Source organism: Balaenoptera musculus, chromosome 21, assembly GCF_009873245.2.
Source record: "Balaenoptera musculus isolate JJ_BM4_2016_0621 chromosome 21, mBalMus1.pri.v3, whole genome shotgun sequence".
Taxonomy (NCBI): domain Eukaryota; kingdom Metazoa; phylum Chordata; class Mammalia; order Artiodactyla; family Balaenopteridae; genus Balaenoptera; species Balaenoptera musculus.
This window is the reverse complement of record NC_045805.1, coordinates 18391737-18418158: the sequence shown is the minus strand read 5'-3', so window position 1 is coordinate 18418158 and position 26422 is coordinate 18391737. Positions and strand designations below refer to the sequence as shown.

The 26422-nt window shown below is 39.1% G+C and overlaps 1 protein-coding gene and 1 non-coding gene across 2 annotated transcripts in view; both read left to right on the top strand.

Annotated features, from left to right (window-relative positions):
- Positions 1 to 5988: 5988 nt before the first annotated feature.
- Positions 5989 to 26422, top strand: part of MICU3 (mitochondrial calcium uptake family member 3) — a 100410-nt gene continuing 79976 nt past the window's right edge. The window contains exon 1 of the mRNA XM_036838797.1: positions 5989 to 6573. Within this exon, the coding sequence (XP_036694692.1) occupies positions 6187 to 6573 (387 nt within the window). The 5' untranslated portion in view covers positions 5989 to 6186. The remainder of the gene's footprint in view (positions 6574 to 26422) is intronic.
- On the top strand, positions 25925 to 26031 carry LOC118888114. The gene has a single exon (XR_005018254.1). It is a non-coding gene; the product is annotated as a U6 spliceosomal RNA (small nuclear RNA).

Below are 26422 nucleotides of genomic sequence, written 5' to 3'. Positions count from 1 at the left end.
TTCACAACTCTGCAGTCAGTAACGTCATGTTGGTAGCTTGACATCAGCTGTGGTGGGAGTATATACACCATGGAAATCTGTAAACACTACAAATCAGGACTCCCCTGTCTTCTACCCCAGAACCAGCTGTTAAACATTTACCAGCACACCACCGGTGCCTGCCCACCGAGCCTTCTAAGAGAAGCTATTCTTCGTATTTCCCAGAAACTTCTCCTCCATATGACTCCACCCCTTTCATCCCAGGCACAGCTGATTGGCCCTAGAGTAAGAAACTAACAAAGATAGAAAACATCTGTAAGCTACACTAAGCCAATACTTTATCTTTAGGTTCTGAACTAAGACTCATACAGACTGATGGGATTAGCAGCCAAGTCGTGTTCACACCAGTATGTTAGAATAAATGTCCTTGACCTCTTACTACGTGAGTCTCGAGAGCTAACCTGGTTACCATACTTTCTTAGATCTCATAGTACCACTGTTCCCGGATTTGATATGGATTTTATCCATAAAATAACTCTTTTATTTGAGCTAATGCAATTTCTATTCTAGTCCTTGCAAATTAATGTGTTTTAAGAAAAACTGTTATAAATTCTTAGTTTCTGATTGCAATATAGAAACTACGTAGATTATAGGGCAGAATATAGAGGCTAAAGCCCTGATTGTGTGACCCAGAGAAGATTCTTTAATTCTTTTCCTCATCAGAAAAAATTAAAGATGTGTACATTTTCATGATTTTTAAGGCCTAAGATTCTACAGAGATGCTTCAGGCCTGGCTGCGGGTGTTGAAAGAGAGGCTTTAAGTGGACAGGATCTGGATCCCCTCCTGTTTTCAACTAGAGACACTCTGCTGTTGTTTACTGGGAATTCTGGACCTTGTCTGAAAATTTTGCTCAGCGCAGTGTTCTGGGTAACACATGCCAATCAGTTGGAGTTGGCAAGAAATGAGACTGGTTTGCCATCCCACTAAGTTTCTGCACATATGTACATGGACTTACCTTATGCTATGCTTGATTTCTCTAATGGTTCCCTCTTGGTGCTGAGCTTTCCATCTGTTCTGAAGGCTGCCCTTCTGTTTGATTATCTGGCCTTAAAGCAATTTCCCATCCAACACCTGACAGTCTGGGGTTAGAGCCAGAGACAAGGGTATATACTGGTTGCACTAGGTCTTACCACCAGATACCTACTGGGTCTGTCCATATGGACATTTCACAGGAGAAAGTGCTACAAGTCAGAAAAGATGAAACACTAGGTTGCTGCTTAAAATACCAAGTTCCTTTTGGTCTTTCCTTACTAAATAAGGAAAATAGCTAATGAGCAGCTTCTTAAGGATTTTCAGGTACTACAAGACTTTTCAAGATGCTCCTTCATTAAATCTCTTTAGGCTATATCAACGTTATCTACCTTTTCTGTTAGTTTCCAACTCTTCAATCCATTTTTGCTCTTAACTCTTTACAAGCTCTATACATTCCTTTTAAGTCACATAGTTCAGAACTGAGCAAGTTATAACACTACAGTAAATAACACATCATATAAGAACGTTAGGAAGAAAATCTATTTTTTATTTTATATAAACTTTTAATTGAAGTATGACATGCATTAAAAAATATATGCAAATTGTAAATGGATAGCTCTAGGAATTTTCAGAGTGAATACACTTGTTTAACCAGCACCCATATCAAGAAACAGAACATGAACAGAACTCTAGAACCCCCTTTTCCCACTTCGTCACTACCCTCTACCCAAAGAAACCATTATGATTTTTGACACCACATGTATGTATGTATATATATATATATATATATATATATATATATGTTGTTTTTGAACATTATAAATAGAATAATACAATTCTTTTGTGTCTGCCTTCTTTGATCCACATGATTGCATGTAGTTGCATTTCAGTAATTTTCATTGCTATATAGCATTCAATTGTGTGAATATAACACAATTAAAAAAAAATCCAGGGCACTATTGATGAACTTATGAATACTTTCTAGTTTCTGGCCAGTTACAAATATTCCTCTATATGTCTTTTGGTGTACATAAGTATTCATTTCTGTTGAGTATTTCACCTAGGATTGAAATTGATGGGTCATAGGGCATGCATATGCTAAACTCTAGTAGTGACTGCCAACAGTTTTATAAAGATGATATTATTTGTTTTGTATCCCAAATATCATGCTTGCATAATAGATGATCAATATATTATTACTCTGAGGCTATTCTTCCCCAGAAGACAGCTTCTGATGGGCATGGAAACTTTAATCACTATCAGGCATGAAAACAGAATATGACAATTGAGAAAGGGCTCACATGTTTCAGGCAGGTGGCTTAGCTGTTCCTTGTTTCCCAAATACATAAGAAAAGCGGTCCTGGCTACCAAATGGAGGGTAAAGGCAATAACAAGAATTGAACAGTGAGACACTGTCAGCAAGGACCCTGGAAATTATATAAAATTATAGAAATCAGATTGGACAGATGTAATGGTCAGAGTGAGATTATCACTGGTCTTGAAGTTAGATAGTTAAATGTGTACAACTGGCAGCTTGGTGGTGTCACCAGTGAGATATGTAAGAATGAATGGAAGGTATCAAGGTCAAATCACTGACCTTTGTCCATGGAGCATGCTGGAATTTGTCAGAGCACAAAAAGAACCAGATGGAAGTGTACTGTTTTAAGGCTCTAAATGTAGCAGGATTATGCCTCTTATTACTATGTAAGAGGATGGCTTCAAATCACAAAATCACAAAATTTGTTTCTGAATCAGCCCTTCTCCGTGACCGCAACTTTTTCTTGCCAACATCTTGCTTGCTCATTTTGCCCTTCCATTTGCATTAATTGCCTTTTAGGATGTGTTGCTTACTTTATCAACTTCTTTAGCATCAGATGAGCTACTTTATTTCCTTGTCTCCTGATTCACATTCCCATCTTGCCTCTCCCCCTCCCCCTCATTACAATAATAAATTCCCTTCTTCAGTTAATAAGCATTTGTTGAAGTCCTACTATGTGCCAGCATTTGAGCCAAATAGATGATCTGGCTTCATGAAGCTTAGAAGAATTTGCTTTGACTAAGGGAAGAGGGCAGAGTGCAAACCATTGTCAACTTGTCGTTGGGAGTGGGAGCTAGTCAAAATAGAAAACGATCTGTTTTCTCAGCGCCTTCGATAAATTGGTTTCCACGGCTCTGGATGCTGGAGAATAAAGTTCCAGACTCCTAGTGGCTGGCACTCTGAAGACAAAAGACCAAGAAAAGGCTGCAACCCCACAGAACACACCTTGCCCATCACTTTCTCTTTTGATTTTGCCAATTGTCCCCCAAGGAAAACAGCACTGAAGATGGGAACAACTTTCCCAAGAGAGAAGTGGCTTGCTGCAGCCTTACTCTTTGGCTGGTAGCCTCCCTCTGTCAGAATTGAGTAGACCTGCGGGTGGGGAGGCTCATGTGCCCTGATGTAGGGCCTCAGAGATAACTGCTCCTCTTCCAACTAGTCAAGATTCTGGGGCTCAGAGCGAGTACAACTAGATAAGCAGGATTTTTTTAATAGAAGTTTTGTTAAACAGGACATTTGTGCCCAGGCATGACACATATTACACTTAAATTTCACATTTTCAAAATTTAAAAGTCACTCATTTATTTGCAATTTTAAAAGTATTAAAAGGTTAAAATAATTAGTTCATGGGGTGGAATTTTAATTGGGAAGGATAAAGCAATTGTAGGGCAATTATGTGTTTTCAGAAGGGAAATGACATGTGAAAAATGCTATGAAGGAAGTATCTATATTCGCTTTACTAATATGCTTGGAGCATTTTGGTTAATTAGGATCATGGGTTCAGAAGGTGATCAACTATTCAATTCCATTATTTTATAGGAAACTGTGGCCTCCAAAGCATTATAGGTTATGCAATTAAGATGTAGCAAAATCAAGAGTCCAGATTTGCCTTCTACTTGATCACTCCACTGATAGCTTTGCTTTCCTGAAAACCTGTCTGGCTTAATTCCTGCTGTTGTAAATATTTTTAAATGCTTTAGAGCAGTTCTTTTTACTTAGACCATAGTGAACATAAGTGAAATTTTTTTTGAAAGTGTAGGCTCTCACTGTATATTAGGGACATTTTTTGGATATTATTAATAGTAGAATTGACATAAAAGATGAAAGAAATTAGGCTAAATCTATATCAATCTAACATTATTACCTGTAATTTCAAATATTTTTCCAAATTCCTAATAACACTTTATTTTAAAAAATAATTTTTCCCTTTGAAAATTAAACTCAAAATATACAGGTAATAAAGGAATCAAGTTATTTTCACGTAGCTATAGTTACAGAGCATCAAAAGTGAGAAGAAAATAATAACTATTCTTAAGGAAATTTAGCTTTTAGAAGAGAGGTACTGAGGAAAGTTAGAATAACCTCTGCATGTAGAGAGACCTTTTAGCCAAAGCTTTCTGAGTACTTGGCCAACCTAAACCCAGCATCTCTCATGGCAGAACTTGGTTTCTAGCCAAAGAAATGGCTTGCAGGAGCTACATTAAATTTTTTTTTAAACTGGAGAGAAATTATATAGATATGTGAAATCATCTTAGATGGAGAATTTCTGTCATTTTCCTTAACTGTAATACCTTATTGTATTACCTCCCTAATTATTTTTAAGCTACTCAGCTTTTAATATGCAGCTAATAAAAATTCATCAGTCTGTCCAAGAATTCTATTAGGCCATGTTGGAAATTTATGAGAAAATCCGGAAATTGTATTCAGCTCGAAGTAAACAGTGCCAGAAGAAGAACCGTGTTGTAGATCCAGAGAATAAATGCTTCTGTGGGAATTTTCCAGAATTCAGAGAAGACAGAAATTGAAGGAATCTTGGTGATAAAACAAGGAGCTACCACTGAGTCTTCCTTGAGGCACTGGTTATATAAAACCAACAGGCTGAAAGTAAAAGAAATACAGAGATGGCACCCTAAAATAGACACATTTTGTTCATGTTATAGAGGCTTTTTCTGTTTATCACTTTTAGTGGCTTTAAGAAAGGAAAATTCCATTAGCCTATATTAAAACAAGATGTAACTGAGGTGTATCTGATAGATTACTTATAGGCAAGGGGTTAGTGAGGAGTGACAATAGCAGGACCTGGGCCAGAAAATCTCATTTTGTTTGCCTCTGAAAGCCCTTAGTTTTCTTAAGACTTGCCAGGATCTAATCCCCTTGTGACAGCAGCCCGTTTGAGACTAATAAATTTAGTTGTGCACATCCCTAGACGCATAATATTTTAAGGGCTCCTGGAAACATTCCAGAATATAAAGACCAAAGCTAGGTAACTAAGTTACCAAAACTGGGTTCAGGGGCAGGAAACTGATAAGAATGTCATAAACACTTTCTCATGAAGTGTAGCAAACAAACAAGTATAGGAATAACAAAAATAAAAAATGGCACAATACACTTACCGATTATTTATATCAACAACTTCCCCCCAAAAGTAAGACAGTTCTGTTTTATTGAATTAAGTCACGCCGCTGGTATGGTAATGTTTCTTAAACATATTAACGGTAACTAAAAAACAGCATTAGCCTTCCCCCATCAAAAGACCAGAAGCTGTCATGTAGTCAAAAAAAAATCCTTTTACTTAATTTGCTATTTTTATGACTCGAGCCAAATTTTTATATCTCATTTTTGTTGTACACCTGAAGATACCGTTCCAAATTATTCCCGACCTCGTATCAGAAGATCAGGATACCGTTAGGGGATGTGACTTTCTTAGAGGGGCATTACCGATGATTCGAGACCCACCCAGCAAAGCAGAGGCGGAGGGTCACGTTAGCGGAGGGGCGCCCGACACCCCCGCCCCCGAGCGCTCGGCTCAGCTCAGCCGACCTGGCTGTCGCCTGCGGTGCTGGGTTCTCGCGCAGTAAGGTGTCGCCCGGGGGAGGCGCATTTATGACCGCAGGGTTGGGCTGGGAACGCGGGGCCGAGGAGCAGCCAGTTGCGCCCCCTCCTCCCCAGGCTGTCCCCAGCCAGAGACCCCCGGTTCCCCAGCTGAAGGCCGCCCGGAGGGGACCCCAGGCTGCGCAATCGTAGGGGTCGCTCTCGGACAGCAGCGAACCTCCGCGCACCAACTTCTCGCGAGGTTTCGGGCCCCCTCCACCGCCTCGTCCGCCCCCTCCTAGCTCCGGTGCGGGCAGCTCCCGCTATGGCTGCGCTGCGGAGGCTTCTGCGGCCGCCGCCTCGGCTCCCGCCTCCGCCCTCGCCTCACCATCCCTTCCCTGGGCCGTGCGGGCGGCCTGCGGGCATGGCCCCGGGCCCTCCCGGCCGGCCCTTCTGCCGGGAGGAGGAGGAGGGGGCTGTGGCTGAGGCGGCTTGGAGGCGGCGGCGGCGCTGGGGGGAGCTGAGCATCGCGGCCGCGGCCGGCGGGGGTCTGGTCGGCCTGGTGTGCTACCAGCTGTATGGGGACCCCAGGGCCGACTCCGCGCGGGCACCGGCCCCCTGGCTCCCCTCCAAGAGCGCGGCCGCAGAGCCGGAGGAACCGCCCCGCGGCCGGGGGCTGCTTCCCATCCCGGTCGCCGCTGCCAAGGAGACGGTATGTGCGTGAGCACCTGCGCGCGCCCGGCCGGCCCGCAGGTGACTCTCGGGGTTAGGACCGCCAGGTGCTACACCTGAGCGCTGGGAGGGACGGTGTGACAGCCGTGCAGGGCGCGCGTGAGACCGGACGTTGGGGGTTGTCGCAGTGTGACTCTGCGGCTACAGATCGGGACGTCCTGTGAGCGAGACCGAAATCTAATAGGCCAGGCAGCCCCAGGTCTGTTCACCCAGGTGTTGGGAAGACGTACATGATGCATCACACGTCTTGATGCATCACATCAGGATCTTAAAGGTTGCTGCAGCCATCACCTATCTACCAAAACCCAAACCCACGACAAAATAACACCAAAAAGCGACGCAGAAGAAGTCAAAGGCATGACAGGCAGAAAGTGGAGGGCCGCATATGAGAGAAAGGACTCCCAGGCAGGGCCATGCAACAGCAAATGACGGAGGAGGTCCAGTGCAGTAGGAGCGCACCGAAGGAGGGTCTGAGGTCCCAGAAGCCTCGACATTATTGTATGGAAGTTTATTAGTCCCAAGAAAGGAAATGCCAAAACCGTGTAGCCTCCTTATCATAGGTCAGAAAGAATGAAGATGTCACCAGATTAGAAAAGAAAAAAAAATTATTCAAAAAGAGTTTATTTCTCTAATTTTTCCCCCCACTAAAGCCAGATATTCTTAAGTAGGGACAGTAAGTGAGACGATGGAAAGTAGGGAACTGAATGAAGCTAACTCCTGCAGAGGAACTTCAGATGACAATGTTCAAGTCTCATTATGTAGTTGATAATATAAGGTAAAGGTGAGTGTAAGGCAAGAGTGAGTGAAGGGGCGTGAAGTTTTTGTCTTATCAGTATATTCAATAGTCATGTATGACTAGGAAATCATCTAGGGAAATTTTTCTTGCAAGACAAGAAGAGTTTGAGGGGCCTAGATGACAGTACTTTGGAAAAGAGGCAGCTGTTCTGTTTCTAACTTTAATGAAATTTATATACCCTTTATTCTTTGCCCAAATACGCAATGGTGATCTGCTGTAAGTGCATCAGTTCTTTTGGAGATTGTTGTTGTATTTAGGGCAGGGAATCTATTTTATCGACCTTCTAGCAGCAAATCACACATACATAGCATAAAGTATTTTTATACAGTGAATACTTAAAATACTATCAAATACTCTCAACCTTCATCCCCCAACCGCACACATACACACACACACATACACACACACACACACACACACACACACACACATATTAAGCTTGTGTCCTGATTGACCAAGTCAGAACTTTTAATCAACCATAGTTATCTGGGAACAGGTTAGGATGGTAGTGAATGTTCAAATGGTATTTTCTTTTCTTCTTTTTTAAAATTAATTTTACTTTTAAAGTTGAGAGACAGTTTCATGCAGTTTTTGAAAGACCACGCTCAGAAAGCTAGGACTCTGGCTCTACCACTTCCTAGATGTATCATTACTTAATCTCTCAATGCCTGTTTCCTCATCTGTAAATGAGGTTAATAGTGGCTTCCTCATAGAGTTATGAGAGTTAAATGAGTTAATATATTTAAAGGAGTTTGAATGGCACCCCTAGCAGGTAGTGAGCATTCAGTAAATTGGTTTTATTTTTATTTTATTCATTTGTTTACCTATTTATTGTCTATTATTTATTTACTTACATTATTATTGCTTGGTGTTTATAAAAATTGCTGTATATTGTTTTAAAAGTCAAATAATACTGAAATCATGTCTTACCCTTGCTAAATCTCCAGTAGTACATCCTGATCATTATTCCTTTTTGTATTTTACCTTTTCCCCCCCCCCCGGAAAACTTTTATAATCTTCTTTTTATCCCTGGTGTTTGAAAACTTCACAATAATGAGCTTTGCTGTGGGCATTTTTTCATTTATTGTGCCTTATAATTGAGGGTCCTTTCAATATGGAAATTCACGTCTGAAAGTTCTCTATACTTTTCTTGTATTATTTCTTGGACAGTTTCTTCTCTATTTTCTTTTTCTGGAATCTCTATTAGTCTGAAGTTACACCTCCTGACAGATCCTAATTAAATTCAAATTTTAATCTTTCTTAAATTCTAACTTTTTAATCTTTTTGTTTGTTTTTATGAGACATATCCTTGACTTTATCTTCCACCCTTCCTATTAAATATTTTATTTCAGCTATTCTAAGTTTTTAATTCAAAGAACTATTTTTGTGTTCTCTGATGGTCATGTGTTCATTGTATTTTGTTTTATGGCTGCTAAATTTCTCTTTTTATTATAAGGGTATTAATTATAGGGTTTTTAAAAATTGTCTTCTACTCCATGTATTGTGTGGTTTCTTCCAGGTTTTTTTTTTTTTTTTCTTTAATTCCTGTTTGATTTTCTAAGCTCTCACTTTCATTTTGGAGGTTTTCCTCACTTATCTATGGTTGTTACCGATCTGGATTTGAGAGCCACTCAGAAGCTCTTTGTACATGGGCATGATTTTTCATTTGCCAACCTGGGCTTTTCATTAGAGTGGCATCCAAATGTCAGTATTTTATAAGTCTTTTTCTCTGGTGTCATTGCACTTCTTCAAAGAATAGGTGAGGTGGGAGGAACAGGAATCTTCTGGGTTCAGGCACAAGTGCACATATGTGTGAGAGCATGTATGCTGGGGGAGTGTCCAGTGATGGACTTACATATTGTTCTCCAATCCTCTCTTTTCATCCCCACCACTTACTCTCCCTCCACAGTAACTTGTGTTCCCTGGGTCTTATCTTTCTGGAGGTCTGCACTGAAAATCAGCTAACTTCCCTTTGGTCTCCTCCTCCACAGTACCCAGGTAGTGCGTCTACCCCCCTAGGTCAATTATCACTCCTCCAGCTCTTCAATTTTATAAAAATTTGATGAATTCTCTTGAGTGTTTTAGTCTCCTCTCCTTTTTTCTTTTTTAGTTCTTGTATGTTTACACCTTTTGAAAGATTCATTTACTGGGATTTTAATGTGGTTAAGGGAGGAAGGGGTTCAAAGAGACTCATGAGGTCAATCTGCCATTTGTCAGAAATATTTTAAACCTGTGTTGCCTCCTCATTTATTATGCTTATTTGATTTCCCTGAAGTGGTAGAAGTGATTCCTTTTGATGTTTCAAACTATAGCTAAGAACCTTTGATTTATAAAGCCTCTTCTAAGCTGCATTTTACACTGAACATAAACCTAGCATATAAATTAACCTGTACGTGTTGTGAGAATAACATAACTGATGGGAATGAACAGCAGTAACCTACAGACATGCAGTTCTGTTACCGTAGCCTTGAAGATTTTTGTTTTAAAGGCACTGCCTCTGAACTTCCTCCAGAAGGCCTTCCCTGACGCTGTAGATTTGTTAAAATACCCCTGCTTATCCTGTAGTCCCAGATGATGACTTTTTGCAATTATTTGTTAATTGTCTTCTCAGTGTTTTAAGGAGCGGTGCTGTGTTTGTCTTGATCACCTGTATGTCTTCATTGCCTGCTATGACCCTGGTAGGCACACGATAAATACCTGTCGAATGAATAAGCCCATGCTGAATATTGACATGGGACATACACATTGAAAAGACACAACCACATTCTGTGAGAGTGAATAGTTTCATATTTTGTTCAGCTAAAGTAGTTATTTATAGCATTAGAAATGGGAAGACATCAGTCAAGGTCAAAATTCCAGGCTTCGGGAGACCAAATCACGTGACATCGTATTTATTTTAATTGTACAAGTTTGGCTTGCCAAAATTTTTTCAGTAAATGTGGCCTTGAACTTTATTAATGTTATAGAGAGATGTTGACAAGATTCTGTTTCCAACCCTACAGTTTTAACCTTAAAGCATTATTTTTATTAGAGAAAAAATTTGGGTTCTAGAACTGCCTTTCTGGTTCAGGTTCAAGAATTTTTAAATCTACTAGATTGATTAACATACTTTAATCAAGTATTTTACATATTATATGTAACGCATGATCTATTTATGGTTTGATCATCTTAAGAAGCTTTAATCAGTTTAGTTTTACTCTCAAGTGGAAAAGAGAGCAATACTTTTCATCTCTTTTGTATATTTCTATAATAATTGCCAATAATTATGCATTGTTAAGTTTCTTTCACTGTATACCTTTCCTAACCTCTTTTTAAGGCAGCACGTTTTGAGACTTGAGGTAATGCTCATTCTTTCCTAGAATATTGAAGAATTTGCCAGATGTGTAAATGTAGAAGAGTCTTATGAGGGAAGTCACACAGATGTGAAATTGGAGACAGGTTAATTCTGTGTAGAATAACCTTGTTGTATAGGAAGCTAAATTAGGTGATCCCCTCTTTTGGTTTCCTGGTAGAATCTGGTAGATTTATTTGTCACAGGGTAGCCAGGTAAGATGTTGTTGCCTCTTAGGTGAGAATGTTAGCGAGTATGGTTCTCCATATTCTTTAATTAAAAAAAATACATGTCAGGCAGTTTGTTTTGTTTTGTTTTGTTTTTTGCCACGCTATGTGGCTTGTGGGATCTTAGTTCCCCGACCAGGGATTGAACCCAGGCCCTCGGCAGTGAGAGCACGGAGTCCTAACCACTGAACCACCAGGGAATTCCCACGTCAAGCAGTTTTTTTTTTAATTTTTTTTTTTTATTTATTTATGGCTGTGTTGGGTCTTCGTTTCTGTGCGAGGGCTTTCTCTAGTTGTGGCAAGCGGGGGCCACTCTTCATCGCGGTGCACGGGCCTCTCACTGTCGCAGCCTCTCTTGCTGCAGAGCACAGGCTCCAGACGCGCAGGCTCAGTAGTTGTGGCTCATGGGCCCAGCTGCTCCGCGGCATGTGAGATCTTCCCAGACCAGGGCTCGAACCTGTGTCCCCTGCATTAGCAGGCAGATTCTCAACCACTGTGCCACCAGGGAAGCCCCAAGCAGCTTTTAACAATAATATTTCTTTAGACAAGAGATAGTTATGGCTTTACTAGGAAAATGGCAGTGAAGCACTTGGAAGTTGCTGGATTGGAGAGAGATTCTGGAGGTAAGATCAACAGGATTGGTAGTTGATTGGATTTTAGGGATGAGAGAGATGGAAGAGTCTAGGATGATATTCAGGTTTTTGTCTTGGGTGACTTGGGTGGGTTGTGCAGTATTTCACTGAGACCAGGTCTTCAGGAAAAACAAACAAACAAACAAACAGGTTAGGGGTAGTGGACATGGATGATGAGTTTTTAACTTGCACAGTGGATCAAGGTATCTTTGGACAGCTGAAGGGAAGTTTCCAGCTGGATACATAGGTCAGAAGCTCAGGAGAGAAATCTGTATTATACATACAGATTTGGGAATCATCAAGTGTTAAAAGTCGTAAGAATGGATGATGTTGTTCAGAATATGTAGAACAAGAGAAAAGCACTTAAGGAGAGAGCCCTGGTGAGCATCAGCGTTTTAAAGGACTGACAGAGAAATGGAACTCTGCAAAAAGCCGAGATCCAGACAGAATAAAGAAAGCCAGGAGAGTTGTGGAAGCCAACAAAAGACTGCACTTCAGGGCTTCCCTGGTGGCACAGTGGTTGAGAATCTGCCTGCCAATGCCGGGGACACGGGTTCGAGCCCTGGTCTGGGAAGATCCCACATGCCGCGGAGCAACTGGGCCCGTGAGCCACAATTACTGAGCCTGCGTGTCTGGAGCCTGTGCTCCGCAACAAGAGAGGCCGCGATGGTGAGAGGCCCGCGCACCGCGATGAAGAGTGGCCCCCGCTTGCCACAACTAGAGAAAGCCCTCGCACAGAAACGAAGACCCAACACAGCCATAAAATAAAATAAATAAATAAATAAAAAATTTAAAAAAAAAAAAAAAAAAAAAAAAAAAAGACTGCACTTCAAATAAGAAGTATTCAGTTAGAGTGATCGCTACCAGAGGAGGTCAGCTAAGACGAGAAATGGAAAGTGTTCGACGGTTTTAGCAACAAGGAGGTCATGGGTGATCTCGGTGAGATCTTGAAGGTGAAAATCGGATTATAGTTGGCTAAGTTGAGAGTAAAGGTAAAGAAAAGCTGAGGTGGACAAGGTGAAGTAAGTGCTGACAACCCTTTCATGAATTCGGCCATCAAGAGAAAAAGAGGGCAGTAGCTCAAGGGACATATTTTATTGTAGAATTGATTTTTTTCTTAATGAAAGACCCTTGAATATAATTTAATTGCTGATGGAAAGAAGAGGAACACTAAACCCAAAGGAAATAGAGGATGATTGATTTGCCAAGGACCAAGGTGGAGATGGGAGCTGAAAGTTAAAGCACAGGGAAGAGTTTAATCTTGGATAATACGAGATGCCATTTCCGGTGTGACAGGAGGAAGGGCTGGGAGGAGGCAGAGAGCATACATGTTTAGTGGGAAGCAGTCGAAGGGGTTCATGCCTGATGGCTTTTATTTTCTCTGTGAAACAGAAGATGATGTCATCTTCTGGGAGCAAGATAGTAGAAATTTGTGGAGTCACCATGACAGAGATTTGGGGGAGAGTAGAGGATTGACATAGCCACTTAAAAAAAAGTAGAAAGCCATGAAACTTTTTAATTTGCTCATGTTTAGTATTTGCAAGTTTAAATGTGAGTTTTTAAATGATAAAATGAGATTTTAACTTGCTCATGAAATGTAGAAGTTTTTCGATGAATATTTTTACGTGGTCACAACTTTTGCTGTTCTAATTCTTGTTTATGTTATCTCTTTTTTTGAGATGTATGAATGTTAGTAATATGATTTAATTAGTACATTTTTACCCATGATGTAATATTTAACTTATATAGGAAATACACGTAACTTATAGTACACTCCAAATTTTATTCTTTTTGTTTAAACTTGATGGGCAAGTTTAAACTGGACAGTACTACTTCTCACTAATACTAATTCTGATTTCCTGTAAGTATGTGCCAAACACTGAGAATTTGAGTAACTTTATTCTGTGTAGTGTAAACACACCCGTGTTGGAGAAAAATGTGTTTTAAAAAATTGAACAAGTTTTATTTATGGCATTATGTAGCATTAAAGAAAACACCTAGTCATTTGTATACTAAGTAGGATTTTCTAGACCTATTTTTTTTCATCTTCCTCTTTAAGTAACCCTTTACTCCTTTATCCTTTGATGTATTACTAGATTATATAAGCTAAGCAAAATATGGAACTTTAGTGCTGTATCATTTAATTGACTGGTATAGTGTTTGCTCATTACAGAATTATTTTTCCAAATTGGAAAAGTAGAATCCATCTGGGTTTTTTTTTTCCCATTCACTAGTTTGCCTTTTAACAATCTTAATACTCAACTCCATCTCTGGAATTTAGAATACAGAAAGTGTATATAAAGGAATTTCAAATAATTCCATTTTTTTCCTGATTTCTGATAAGGATGATATCTATCCAGTTGACACTGTAAGTATCGACTAGGTGAGAGATTTGGGTTTTCCATTTCCCTGGAAGGAATAGAATGGATTGTTCAAATTGCTTGCAGCAATTCAGAGTGAACACTTCCTAACCAGCCTCACAGCAGGTCAGAAAGGCTCTTATAGGTTAGGTCCAATTTAAGCTAGCTCCAACCTGTTGAAATTGGTTCTCTTCAGATAGGATCATCTAAACTTCTTCCAACCACTTTAACTTTATTCTTACTGATCTAAGGTGGAATGTGGTTTGTAATTCTCCATATACATACAAACACATTCACTCTTGTCACCAGGAGATTAAGAAAGGTTTTGAGACATTACTGTCATCAAGCTCATGATGGAGTCCTAAGGACAGTAATAGAAAGCTTTTGGACTAGGGTTTGTGGTGATCGGAGATCAGTGTGACTCGAACTTTACCTCCTTTCTGCATTCGATCTTTGTTGTCCTGTGGCTTCCTCCAGACTGCTTGCTATCCAAATAAATGTGTCACATCAGGATTTTATGTCCTCCTAGGAAAGAATACAGTCTTAGTAACCCTTTGGTCTAGTACTGTGCAGCTGTGCTGTCACATATGCCTGTCATGCTCTCCTCTGATCTGCTAGCCCCGGTGATTACCTGATCACCGTAAAAGTCAGGTAGGAGTGTTGATTCAAGTCTTTTATAACACAGACTTAATCAAAGTCAAGACATCCTATTTGGGGAGCAACGTTAAAAGTCTGTATTTCATACTTTGATCTAATATTCTAAATTTTATTACTCAAAAGTACAAAAGTGCTATTGTGAACTAAATATTTAATTATCAAAAATATTACACCTATACATCACCAAATAATTAAATCTAAAACTTATCCTGAATCATTATAGTAGTTATTTAAAATTTTTTATAAAACTGTAGGCAAGGAGGCAAACTTCTCAAGGTTCCTGCCATTTGCTGGCAAATGATAGGAGAATAGCACTTGGTGTCTTTGGTCTTCTACCCACACCCCTCATCTAACAGAATTTGGAACATGGCTAAAGCCATAGATGAGGTTGAACATTGATCTTCAGTAGAATAGTGAAAACTGGGAGGATATGGAAAAGTGAACCAGAGTGGGATTATCTAAGTGTCAGATTTATAAGGGCAGAAGTTACTCAGGTTGTAGGCATGTACTGTTTGATTAAAGACTGATAGAGAAGTTCTAGAAACACGTCTTTTCCATGTTTTGGGGATATGTTTTATTCAGGACTTTACTCTGATTCTCTTAGAATCTTACAGAGAAAGTAGCATTCTTAAATGTACTATATAATTCCAGTGTCTTCCGCTGTGCTTTCTTAATTGTAGGCGAGTACAGTGGCTCCCTGGGAAGTTTAATTCCTTTGGAAAAACAAGGTATTGGAGAACAAATGGGTCAGTTAGCTAACTTAGAAAAATTGCTGGAGACGCTGTGGTGTTAACTACTGATTCACTCACAGCACCACATCCTAGTCCAAAGCAATTTGATCTTCACATAGTGTTTAGCTTCTGTGTGGGAAAATACAGATCTTCCTACCTTGCCTTTCCCTCATGTCCTCCCTCTACAGTGATCTCTGCCCATTGCTGCTTATCATTGCCCTCTACAACAGCTTTAAACTCAGGGATTACAGTGATTATGGAAATAACACAGGCTGAAATAAGTAAAAGCAAAGTGCAATGAGGAGCAGTTGGCTTGGGGTCAGGAGAAATAAGTCAAAATGATGACTTTGCCTTTACTCACCTGTGCCCTGTATGGCTGAGTCAGCAACCTTTAAGCCGGCTTTCCAGGAAGTCTCAAAAAACACTTTTATTTACATTTACTGGCCAAAACTTAGTCAAACGGCCCTATCTAACTGCAACAGAGCTTGAAGAATGTGACCTTATTCTGTGTGCTATTGGGCCTAGCTAAACATCTGAGTTCTCTTTCTAAGGAAAAACTAGAGAATGAACAATAGGTATATGTCGGTCTTTGTTAGTTGTGAAGTATATTGTGTTGGGAGAATGGCTTTTAAGTGAAATGAAAATGCTCGTAAATAAATTATGGGATGCTCATTTAATAAAATAAATGGTTTAGACTTCTGGTTTTATCCATACAACATGCTGCATAATCTGTCCTAAAAATATTTGAAACATCTTTTTTACATGCCATACCAGGCTTTTAAGAAATTAAAGGAAATTGCCCGCTGCAGGAATAAAGAGGAAGCTGATAACTAGAACAGTGTGACCTGTGGCTTAAGTGGGGGAGCAGTGAGTCATTACTCATGGAATTCTAGGGATGTGGATTTTAATGCCTGTGTGGGGACAAGACCTTGGGACGTTGGAGCTGAGGCACCACCTCCCTAAAGCCAGAGCCCTTATCGACAGAACGGACTAGAAGAAAACCATCCCTGGTCCCGCCAGTACAAGCTGATGACAGGGAGGCCTGACGGTGTCTGCACGGACTCTAAGTGGAAAAAAGGACTCTCCCAAGAATGTATAAAAATGGTCCCACACTACCTCAAATGGGTTTAGAGTTAGAACTTCTATTACCCATGCAGAGAAAAAGCTGTTGCAGCTGGCAGAAAGAAACGCAAAACTTCTTTGGAGGGAAATGCCCTGAACACTGGCCACATGTAATTCCTACAGAGAAGGTCTCCAAGAGGATAAGCTCATAATCCAAAGTACAAAGTATATTAAGTTCTATGAAAGAGAGTCAGCAAACTGAGTGATTAGACTCCTGATGATTTAATAATAGGATAATTTGGTTGAGTCTATAAATTAAGTATTTTCAAAATGATTAAAGACATAATGAAAAATCAGTATGAAAAAGAATAGGTAGATTATAATAAAGAATCAAATAGAACTTCTAGAAATGTAAAGTATAGTCTTTGAGGTTGGATAGATTAGGCAACATATAAAATGTAACTGAAAGAGGCAGTTAGTAATCTGGAAGATAATTTGGAGGAACTACACAGAATGTACACACTTTTTTTTTTTTTTTTTTTTTTATAAATTTATTTATTTATTTATTTATTATTTTTGGCTGTGTTGGGTCTTCGTTTCTGTGCGAGGGCTTTCTCTAGTTGCGGCAAGCGGGGACCACTCTTCATCGCGGTGCACGGGCCTCTCACCGTCGCGGCCTCTCCCGTTGCGGAGCACAGGCTCCAGACGCGCAGGCTCAGTAGTTGTGGCGCACGGGCTTAGTCGCTCCGCGGCATGTGGGAATCTTCCCAGACCAGGGCTTGAACCCATGTCCCCTGCATTGGCAGGCGGATTCTTAACCACTGCGCCACCAGGGAAGCCCGAATGTACACACTTTTAAAGAAATGGCAAATACTAAGGAGTGTTTAAGAGACGTGCGAAATAGACTGAAAGGGTCTAAAATTCATCAATTAGGGGTTACAGACTAGGAGAATAGAGAGAATGAGAGGCAGTATTCTAAGAGAAGATAACTGAGCAGTTCTCAGAAAGGAACAAAAACATTAATCCTAAGGTTTAGGAAGCATAAACAGTCCTGAGCAGGATAAATAAAAATAAATCTATATTTAGTCACATTATAGTGAAACTGTAAAATCAAAGATAAAGGGAAAACAGGGCCAGTTTCCTACAAAGGAATGGCAGTTGGCCTGTTGAAGACTAATCTATGACAACAGATGGAAGCCAGAAGATAGTAGACAATGTCTTCAAAGAGCTAAGAGAAAATAATTGCCAACTTAGATTTTTTTACCTAGGTAAATTATTGTTTAGGAATGAGGATAAAATAAAATCATTTCTTAAAACAGAGAGTTTACCAGTCTCTGATCATCACTGAAGGACCTATTAAAGAGTGAATATTAGGAAGAAATGAACATGAAAAAAAGGTGAAATTCAAGAAGTAACGGTGAATAAAGAAATTGGTAAAAATGGGGTAAGTCTTAAACATTGACTACATATTATGATGATAATTATTATCATTTTGAAAGGAGTTAAACCAAGGTGGATCTCAAATATTGGACAACAGTGATATGCAAGACAATAGGGCTTGATTGGAGTTCAAGTGTTCTGTGTGGGAAACAAAAATAAAATTAGATGCCTACCCCATGCCATAATAATCCAGGTGGATTAGAGTCCTAAATGTGATAAGTAAAACTTCATGATATTTAGAAGAATATATGTGAAAATAAAATTTTAATCCTAGGAGGAGGAGGATTTTCAAAACAAGGCAAAAAGCACAATGGAAAATACTGCTACCTTTCACTTCATTAAAACAAAAATATCTACTAAAATACAAAGAAGTCTTGGAATGGAAGAAGATACTTAGAATACATAGCACTCGCAAGGAATAGGCATCCAAAATATATAGTGACGATCTACAAATTAGTAAGAAAAACAACAACACAATAGAAAAATGGACAAAGGGTTTGAACAGGCAATTCAAGAGAAAGATATTCAAAAGACCAGTAAACACATGAAAAGATGCTCAACATCACTAACAATAGGGAAATATAACTACAGTGAAACAGTGTTTCTTAATTAGATTGATAAGATTAAAAATAGTGACAAAAACTGTGGGCGTTGATGTGGAGCAATAAAAATCCTCATGCTCTGCTAGTAGGGGTACAGATCTTTGGAAAATAGATTGCCATTATGTGTTAAGTTGAAGATTCACATGCCTGTAACTCAGAAATTCTATCTAGGTGTAAACCCTTGACAAACTGAAAGGTGTACAAGGAGACATAGATAACAGTCCTTTTACATGTCCCTGATACTCCATTTCCCATCCCACAACAGCTATTCAGAAACGATGTGTCTATCTCCACCTGCAGCATGTCCTACCTTTGCCCAGGCTCAAGCAAGTGGCTTCCATTCTTTACAGAGGAAATGATCTATCAGAAGTAAATTTGCTCAATTTATTACTTCCTCACAACTAAATTTGCTTTCATCTCACCCTCACTTCTAGTTCCATAGGAAAAATGAATCTTGCTGTGAGACTAGAGAAAAGAGTTTGGAGATCATAAATGGATATTGGCTGTGTGATTTTTTTTTCTCTAGCAGTACCCAGTAGTCCCAGAGACGGAGCAGTTCTGGGAGATGATGTAGGGTGTTTATAGAATTTTGTCCTTGAATTTTGAAATTGGGAAGCCAGAGAGCTTTGAGGCTAAGTTACTAGATGGGCCATTTGCTTGAATGTCTAAGTTCTCTCTGACGTGATTTGGAGTGACGAGGAAAACCATGAATTATGTTTCAAAGTCCTCTTTAATAAGTGAGTAGGAATGCCTACAAGTTGCCACTGGCAAGGTAGTATGTGATATAACCAGGGCATATCTGCCTCCATCAGTATCAGTGATTCAGAATTTAAGTATTTGCCAAATATTAGTGTCGAAGTGAAGTTGGTGGCAGAGAAGAGCACAGAGTCTTCATCATTACCAGTGACAAAAAAAAGTAACTGATAAAAGACAGGAGATCAGATTCATTCAGTTCCACAAGTATGTTGAACTCTTGGGATTATGTTTAGGACCAAGTTCTACAGATGAAGGGAGATTATTTAAAAAGGAAACATTCTACCCTTGGCCAGGAAAAATCCTTGGATAACTTCTCCTTAATTTTTTGGATATATCACAGTCCTGGAGCATTATTTTTTCCCTGCAATGTACTCTTCTCCAGAAAGAAGTACCAGATGAAGTTATCTATTACATACTTTCATTTCCTGCTTACTTCTTGTCAAGGCATTCACATTGTCTCCAAGACCCACGATCAACTTAATATACAGAATCATATTCAAATATGATGTTATTAGAGTAGACTAGTTTGTATTGACAAATGGACCTTCACATTTCCGTGGATCAACCCGATAAAATCTTATATTGTTTATGTAATAATTCTGGGTGGGTGATTGGTTGATCGGAAGACTCCTCCATGTGGTCCTCTTCCATGTAGACATTTAGGGACCCAGACTGATAGTGACTCTGCCATCTTCAACAAGTGGGTTCCAAGGTGTCAACGTTCCAGTTAGCCAAAAAGTAGGGTGGGGTGGGTGGGACATGGGGGAACACATATGGGAAGGTTTTATGGGCCAGGCCTAGAAGTGACACATCACTTCCATTCACATTCCATTTCCTAAACTGAGTCACATGGCTACGTCTAAGTGCAAGAGACACTGGGAAATGTACTCTAGCTGCATGCCTAGGAAGATTAATTACTGCATTAATATAATATATTTCTCTACCACCAACTACTTCAAACAGCATACACTTAGCTTTTCAATTTTCATTATAAGAACTGATAATTCCCAAGTTTAAACAAGAATTTTAATCAAAAGTATGTATATCACACATAACAACATTATATGCATAGATTTTATACTGTCCTTGGGTAGTCCTCAGTAATCTGTCTGCAAAAATAAATCTTAACTGCCTTGATGAACCTGAAGGTGAATCTGCTTCCTGCCTCAAGCCTTACAGTTCCTTTGTGGTAGGAGAAATTCACTGGCCTTAATCTCCACAGTCACTGCCTCTTTGGACCTGATCTAGAGCCATTTTCCAGATGTGTACTTTGTAATCTGCTGGACATTTATGAGCCTGATATGGTTCCTGCAAATAAACACTGCACAGTTCTGTATTTAGGGCCAGTGAAGAACTTACTCTATTTCCTCGACATGAGCATTTTTCTCTTCTTTCTTGGGTAACTTTCTGGATGGGACTATTTCAGACTTTCTCTTAGATGATGAAACTGAATCGCCAAACAATACTTTCCAAATATAAAAACTTTGCAGCTGGGGCCTCCCTGGTGGCACAGTGGTTAAGAATCCGCCTGCCAATGCAGGGGACACAAGTTTGAGCCCTGGTCTGGGAAGATCCCACATGTTGCGGAGCAATTAAGCCCATGCACCACAACTACTGAGCCTGAGCTCTAGAGCCCACGAGCCAGAACTACCGAGCCCGCGTGCCTAGAGCCCGTGCTCCGCAACAAGAGAAGCCACCACAATGAGAAGTCTGCGCACCACGACAAAGAGTAGCCCCTGCTCCCTGCAACTAGAGAAAAAGCCCACACGCAGCAATGAAGAACCAATGCAGCCAGAAATAAAATAAGTTAAAAATAAATTAAAAAAAAAACTTTACAGCTAATTTAAAGACTACATATTAATTATGCCTTTAAAAATATTTCTCAGATGAGATATGGTGTGTACAGGGGTTGAGTTTTAGGACTCTGCCACTGTCTGTCTCTATAATGATCACTAAGTCATTTCACCTTGCAGGGACATTCTTCTATGAAATGTCATAAGTAGGGATGACTGATTTGAATCTGTAAGGTCTATTTCAGCTATATAGTTTTTTAATCTCAAAATCACTTTACTCTTTCTAATACTTTATTGAGTTATTATTAGTAGTTGCTTTAATTTTGTTCCCATCCCTTAATCCTCTCCAAACTTAGTTTTTAAATCTATTTTATAAATTAAGACATTAGTTTTATAAACTTTGTCCCAGATAATGCCTTTTCGGCTTTCATTTCTGTTAAGTTCAAGTGACATGTAAGTTCTTCCAGAAAATTTAATGCCAGTGTGATGGGAATAAGCTGCCAAAACTCAGTAATATTCCATGATTTTTAAAACTTATTTATCCTTTTCAATACTAATTTCTACAAGTGAAAAATTGATTCATTACTTTTAAATTTTTATACGTTTGTTAGTGCTTCTATTGTACTCTCTTTTTAGAGTTATTTTTGCCAAAATTAAAAGATACAGAGAATCATATATACTACTCAGAATTAATAATTGTTACCATTTGGAAATATTTGTTTCTAGTCTTTTTCAGAGATTTAAAACTTACTAAGTATGCTGTCTTTTTTAATAGCGGTATTGAAGAACATTGGCTTTCAATGAAGAGTTTCTCCTCATTTTTTCAAACTTAGCAATCTTAGCAATAGAAACAGTTGTTAGCAGAGTTATGGTTAAGAGTGTGGTCTGCAGAGTCAGAATACCTAGATTTGAATCTCCGCTCTTTCACTGAGGAACCTTGCCAAAGCTAAATAATTTTACATGCTTCGTTTTCCTCACTTGTAAAGTAGGGATAGTAATAGTACCTACTTTATAGGATTATTAAGAGGGCTTTAAAAAGGCCAGGCACATAGGAAGTTCTTGTAGGTGTTGGCTTTTTTTTTTTTTTTTTTAATTTGTGGCTAAATATGGACTTTGTGTATGCATAGCAGCAGTTACTGTGCCACTTGTCACATTATTGCCTCAGCTCCAGATCTACCTTTCCTTGCCCTGCTTGTGACGCTGCCGCTAGAAATTGCAAATAATGCTCCTTCTTTGCCGGGAGATTGTGACAGGGACACTGCAGGCAGAGGAGGCTTCTGGCTCTGGCTCTGGCGTGCCTCTCTTCTGCTTGTTCCTCAGGCAGCACTGGGGCGCCCCGTGACACTCACCTTCAGGCTCTCCTGTATCAGTCAGGGGCCAGTCAGAAACAGAAACAGTTAAGGTTTAATATAAAGAATTATTAACTCTTTACAGGGGATTAGCTACTAAGAAGGAATCAAAATTTAAAAGAACACCCTAGGGCTGAGAGAGAGTGCCCAAGGCAGGACCAAAGTTGGAAGGCAGAGGCCTCCCTAGGTTGCGATTCAGGCCTCGTTGGAAGAGGTGTGTTCACCACTAGAGCTTTTCCAGGTTGCTGGGCTGAGGCTGGCGGATAGGGAACCGGAAGCAGGGACTGGCAACCTGGAAGCCTCCTGCTGGGGTGCCATTGGACCAGTGCTGGCAGACAGGGAACCATGGACCGGAACTGGCCTGCAGGAGACACCGCCCCCGCCCCCCCCCCCAAGCTGGGATGCAGCAGCCCAAGGCTAGTTGGCGGGTGGGGAATCTCAAGCTGGGACTAGCAAGCAGGAACCCCCCCACTGGGGTATAGGTAGGTCAAGGAGACTGACACTGATCTTATTTAATGTTTTTTGTTTGGTTGTTTATAAATGATCCAAAAGACAGGGGACATAGTTAAATCTCCAAATATTCAAGTTCTTCCAGAGAGTAAATTGCCAACTTGATGGGGATGACCTACAAGAACATTTTTAAGGCCTGTATAAGTGAGTAGAGAAAAAGGGCAGATGGGTTGCTCTGTGGTTGGTGTTGTGGAATGAATGTTTTGTGTCTCCCCAAAATTCATATGCTGGAGCCCTAACCCCCAGTGTGGCTGTATTAGGAAATTGGGCCTCCAAGGAAGTAATTAAGGTTAAATGAGGTCGTAAGAGTGGGACCCTGATCTGATAGGATTAGTGTCCTTACAAGAAGAGATGCCGGACAGCTTGCCCTCTCTTTCTTTCTATGCCCACACACTGAGGAAAGGCCATATGGGGACATAGAAAGAACGTGGCAATCTACAACCCAGAAAGAGAGCTCGCACCATGACCATGCTGGCACCTTGATCTTGAGCATCTAGTTTCCAGAACAGTGACAAAATAAATTCTGTCACTTAAGCCATCCAGTCTATGATACTTTGTTTTAGCAGCAGGTAAGTTCACGGTGATTTATTTAGGGAAAAATAGTCCAAACTATTAATGGTATGTTGTGTTTGTTTCTTTCAGTTGTAATCTAGAAAAACTATTTTGGAGTGATTATGTAGCCCGGCCTAGAAGACAGTGGCTCAGTGCATAGCTAGAGGTTTTGTCATTACGAGTCAGCCATCACTCTCAAGAAATAAATAGAATACCACCTATTGTATAATCTAGGTGTTTGGAGCTGAGTCAGGAAGATTGAGAGAAAGGGAGTAGCGTGTGAGGCAGATGAGAGCCACAAGGAAATGCCAGGCAATTGGAATAGTTTTGTCACCATGGACGTATTTAGAGAACTGCCAACATATAGTGACACAGAGGTACTGAGCTGCCACATTCTATGTGTGGAGCTGAGGTGCCAACGACTATTTCTGGACCCTGCTGATTGATAGAGAGGATACTCTTCATAAACTGATTCTATTGACCAGGGGAGAAGGAAGTGTGCTCATTTAGTTTTCATTTAATGTTTACGGTTCACAGAGTTAGTATTTATTTGTCCATTTTACAGTGAAAATGCTAAAGTTCAGAAATCTCTTTTTCCCAAGTTTACCTAATTAGGAAGTGTTGAAGCTGGCATTTGAACCTAGGCCTGAAGGATTGTAAAATCCACGCACTTTCATTTCAGTGCACCAAGTTGTGTAACGTGGAAGAACACTGGGTTGGGTGTCCTAACACCTGAGTTCTGGTCCCAGACTCATTTGCTGTCTGTGTGGTCCTGACGAAGTCCTCTCTAGCCTCTAGACTAAGCTAACTCTTTTGTAAAATTGAGTTAATATATGTTCTGTTTGCTTTTTTAAAAATAATGCACCATTCCACAACTTTTTCTGTCTATGCATGAGTATATATGTGTTTATATATATGTGTATGTATCGATATGTACACATATATATGTTTATGTTTCTTTGAAGAATGAACTTTTTAATGGCCACAGACTACTCAATTGATGTGCCATAATTTATTTAACCATTGTCCTGCTGATGGGAATTTTGATTGTTTCTATTTTTTTTCACTGTTAGAAGCAGTGCTGCAGTGAATATCCAGGGTTCTTTGCAGATGCAAATGTTAAATTGCTGGGTCCATAGCTATTATATTTTAATAGGCACTGTCAAATTGTTCTTCAAAATGGTTACACTAAGATATACTTTTACCAGCAATAAGTAATGGGCTTCCAATGTTCCCCTTCACTTAATATTGTTAAGTTTAATTGTTTTCCCAATTTGAGTGTGAAAAATGATTTATCATGATTATTATAATTTCCATTTTTCTGGTTACCAGTGAGGTAGAGAATTTTTTGTTTGTTTATAGTTTCCTAGGAATTGCCCATTAATATCCTTTGCCAACTTTTATTTTTTTATTGACTGATTTCCAGGATATGTCAAAATATTAAATCCTGTTCCTACTTTATAGGTCACAAATATTTTTCTCACCTCAGTCCTTTTTAAAATATATTTTACAGGCCTGTAAACTTAAACACATATATCATTTCCTTTTTAACACAAATGTGACCATACTGTACATATTGTTCTTGCCTTTTAAACTGATATTATACTGAGATATTAATATACTTATTATAGGTCTCTTATTCTGGTCTTATATTTGGATACTCTTCCAAACTATGGATATGCCATAATTTATTTTTAATGTTGTCTATTTCATTTTCAGTTCTTTTTTAAAATCAAACTTGATAGAGGTTTGTCTATTTTATTAAGTCTTTTCAAATACCACTTTTTTGTGTTTACTGTTTTATTGAGGGGGTTGTTATTTATTTCTGCTTTTATCTTTATTGTTTGTTCCCTTCTGTTTTTGTCAAATTTATCTTATCCTCTTTTTTCGCTTCTTGAGTTGAATACATAGTTCATTTATTTTAAATTCTTAATTGTTCTTTAGTAAATACATGTAAGGATATGAATTTTCCTGTGTCAGTAATGGCTTTGACCAAATTATACAGGTGGCTGTTTGTAAGTTCCTAAGTGTCATTTATTTTCAAAAGGCTTGTAATCCCAGTTTTTATTTCTTTTTTAATCCAATAATTGTTTACTTAATGGTGTATCTTAAATTTTCCAAAGTGGCCTTTTTTCTGTCAGTCTTTTGCTATTAAATTTTAGCATTTTTCCATATGCAGCAGGGAATAAGCCTTGAAGGAGTTTGTTTTTTAAAATGGAATATATCCAACTTTTAAAAAGACAATAGACAATAATACTATAATGCATAGCTATGTATGTACTACCAGCTTAAAAAATAAACTATCAACATATAAACCTTCCCCCATCATAATCCTCTCTTCCCCAAAGAGGTAACCACTGTTCCAAGTTTGATTTTTATCATTCCCATGTAAGTTTTCGTAGTTATATTACAAATGGATGTATCTCTGAATAATATACACTTATTTTGCAATTTAAAAACTTTTACATAAACAGTACCTATCTTTTTATAATTTGTATTTTTAAGATAATGTTTAAGAAATTTATCCATTTTGGTGCTCGCTTCGGCAGCACATATACTAAAATTGGAACGATACAGAGAAGATTAGCATGGCCCCTGCGCAAGGATGACACGCAAATTCGTGAAGCGTTCCATATTTTTTTTAAAGAAAAAAGAAAAAAAAGAAATTTTGACACATGACTTCTAGTTAATTTATTTTCACTCCTGAATAATACTCTACTATATGAATATTTCATTAAACCTATATTATAACTTTAACATTTTAATCTTATTGATGTTTTAGTGATGACTAATAAATGGTCAGTTTATATATTCTCTGTTTATTAAAATCAAGGTTAATAAGCACCTTCTTTGTTTTGTTACTCAGATACTTTTTCTTACTTAGTTTTTCCACTTGACCTATCCATTTCTAGTAGAGAAGTGTTGATATCTCAGCCATGATTGTGAGTTAAATTGCATTCTTTTAACAGTTTTTTCATTCTATTATTTTAAGCTATTTTGTTTGTGTGTGTAATATCTTCTTGGTGAATTT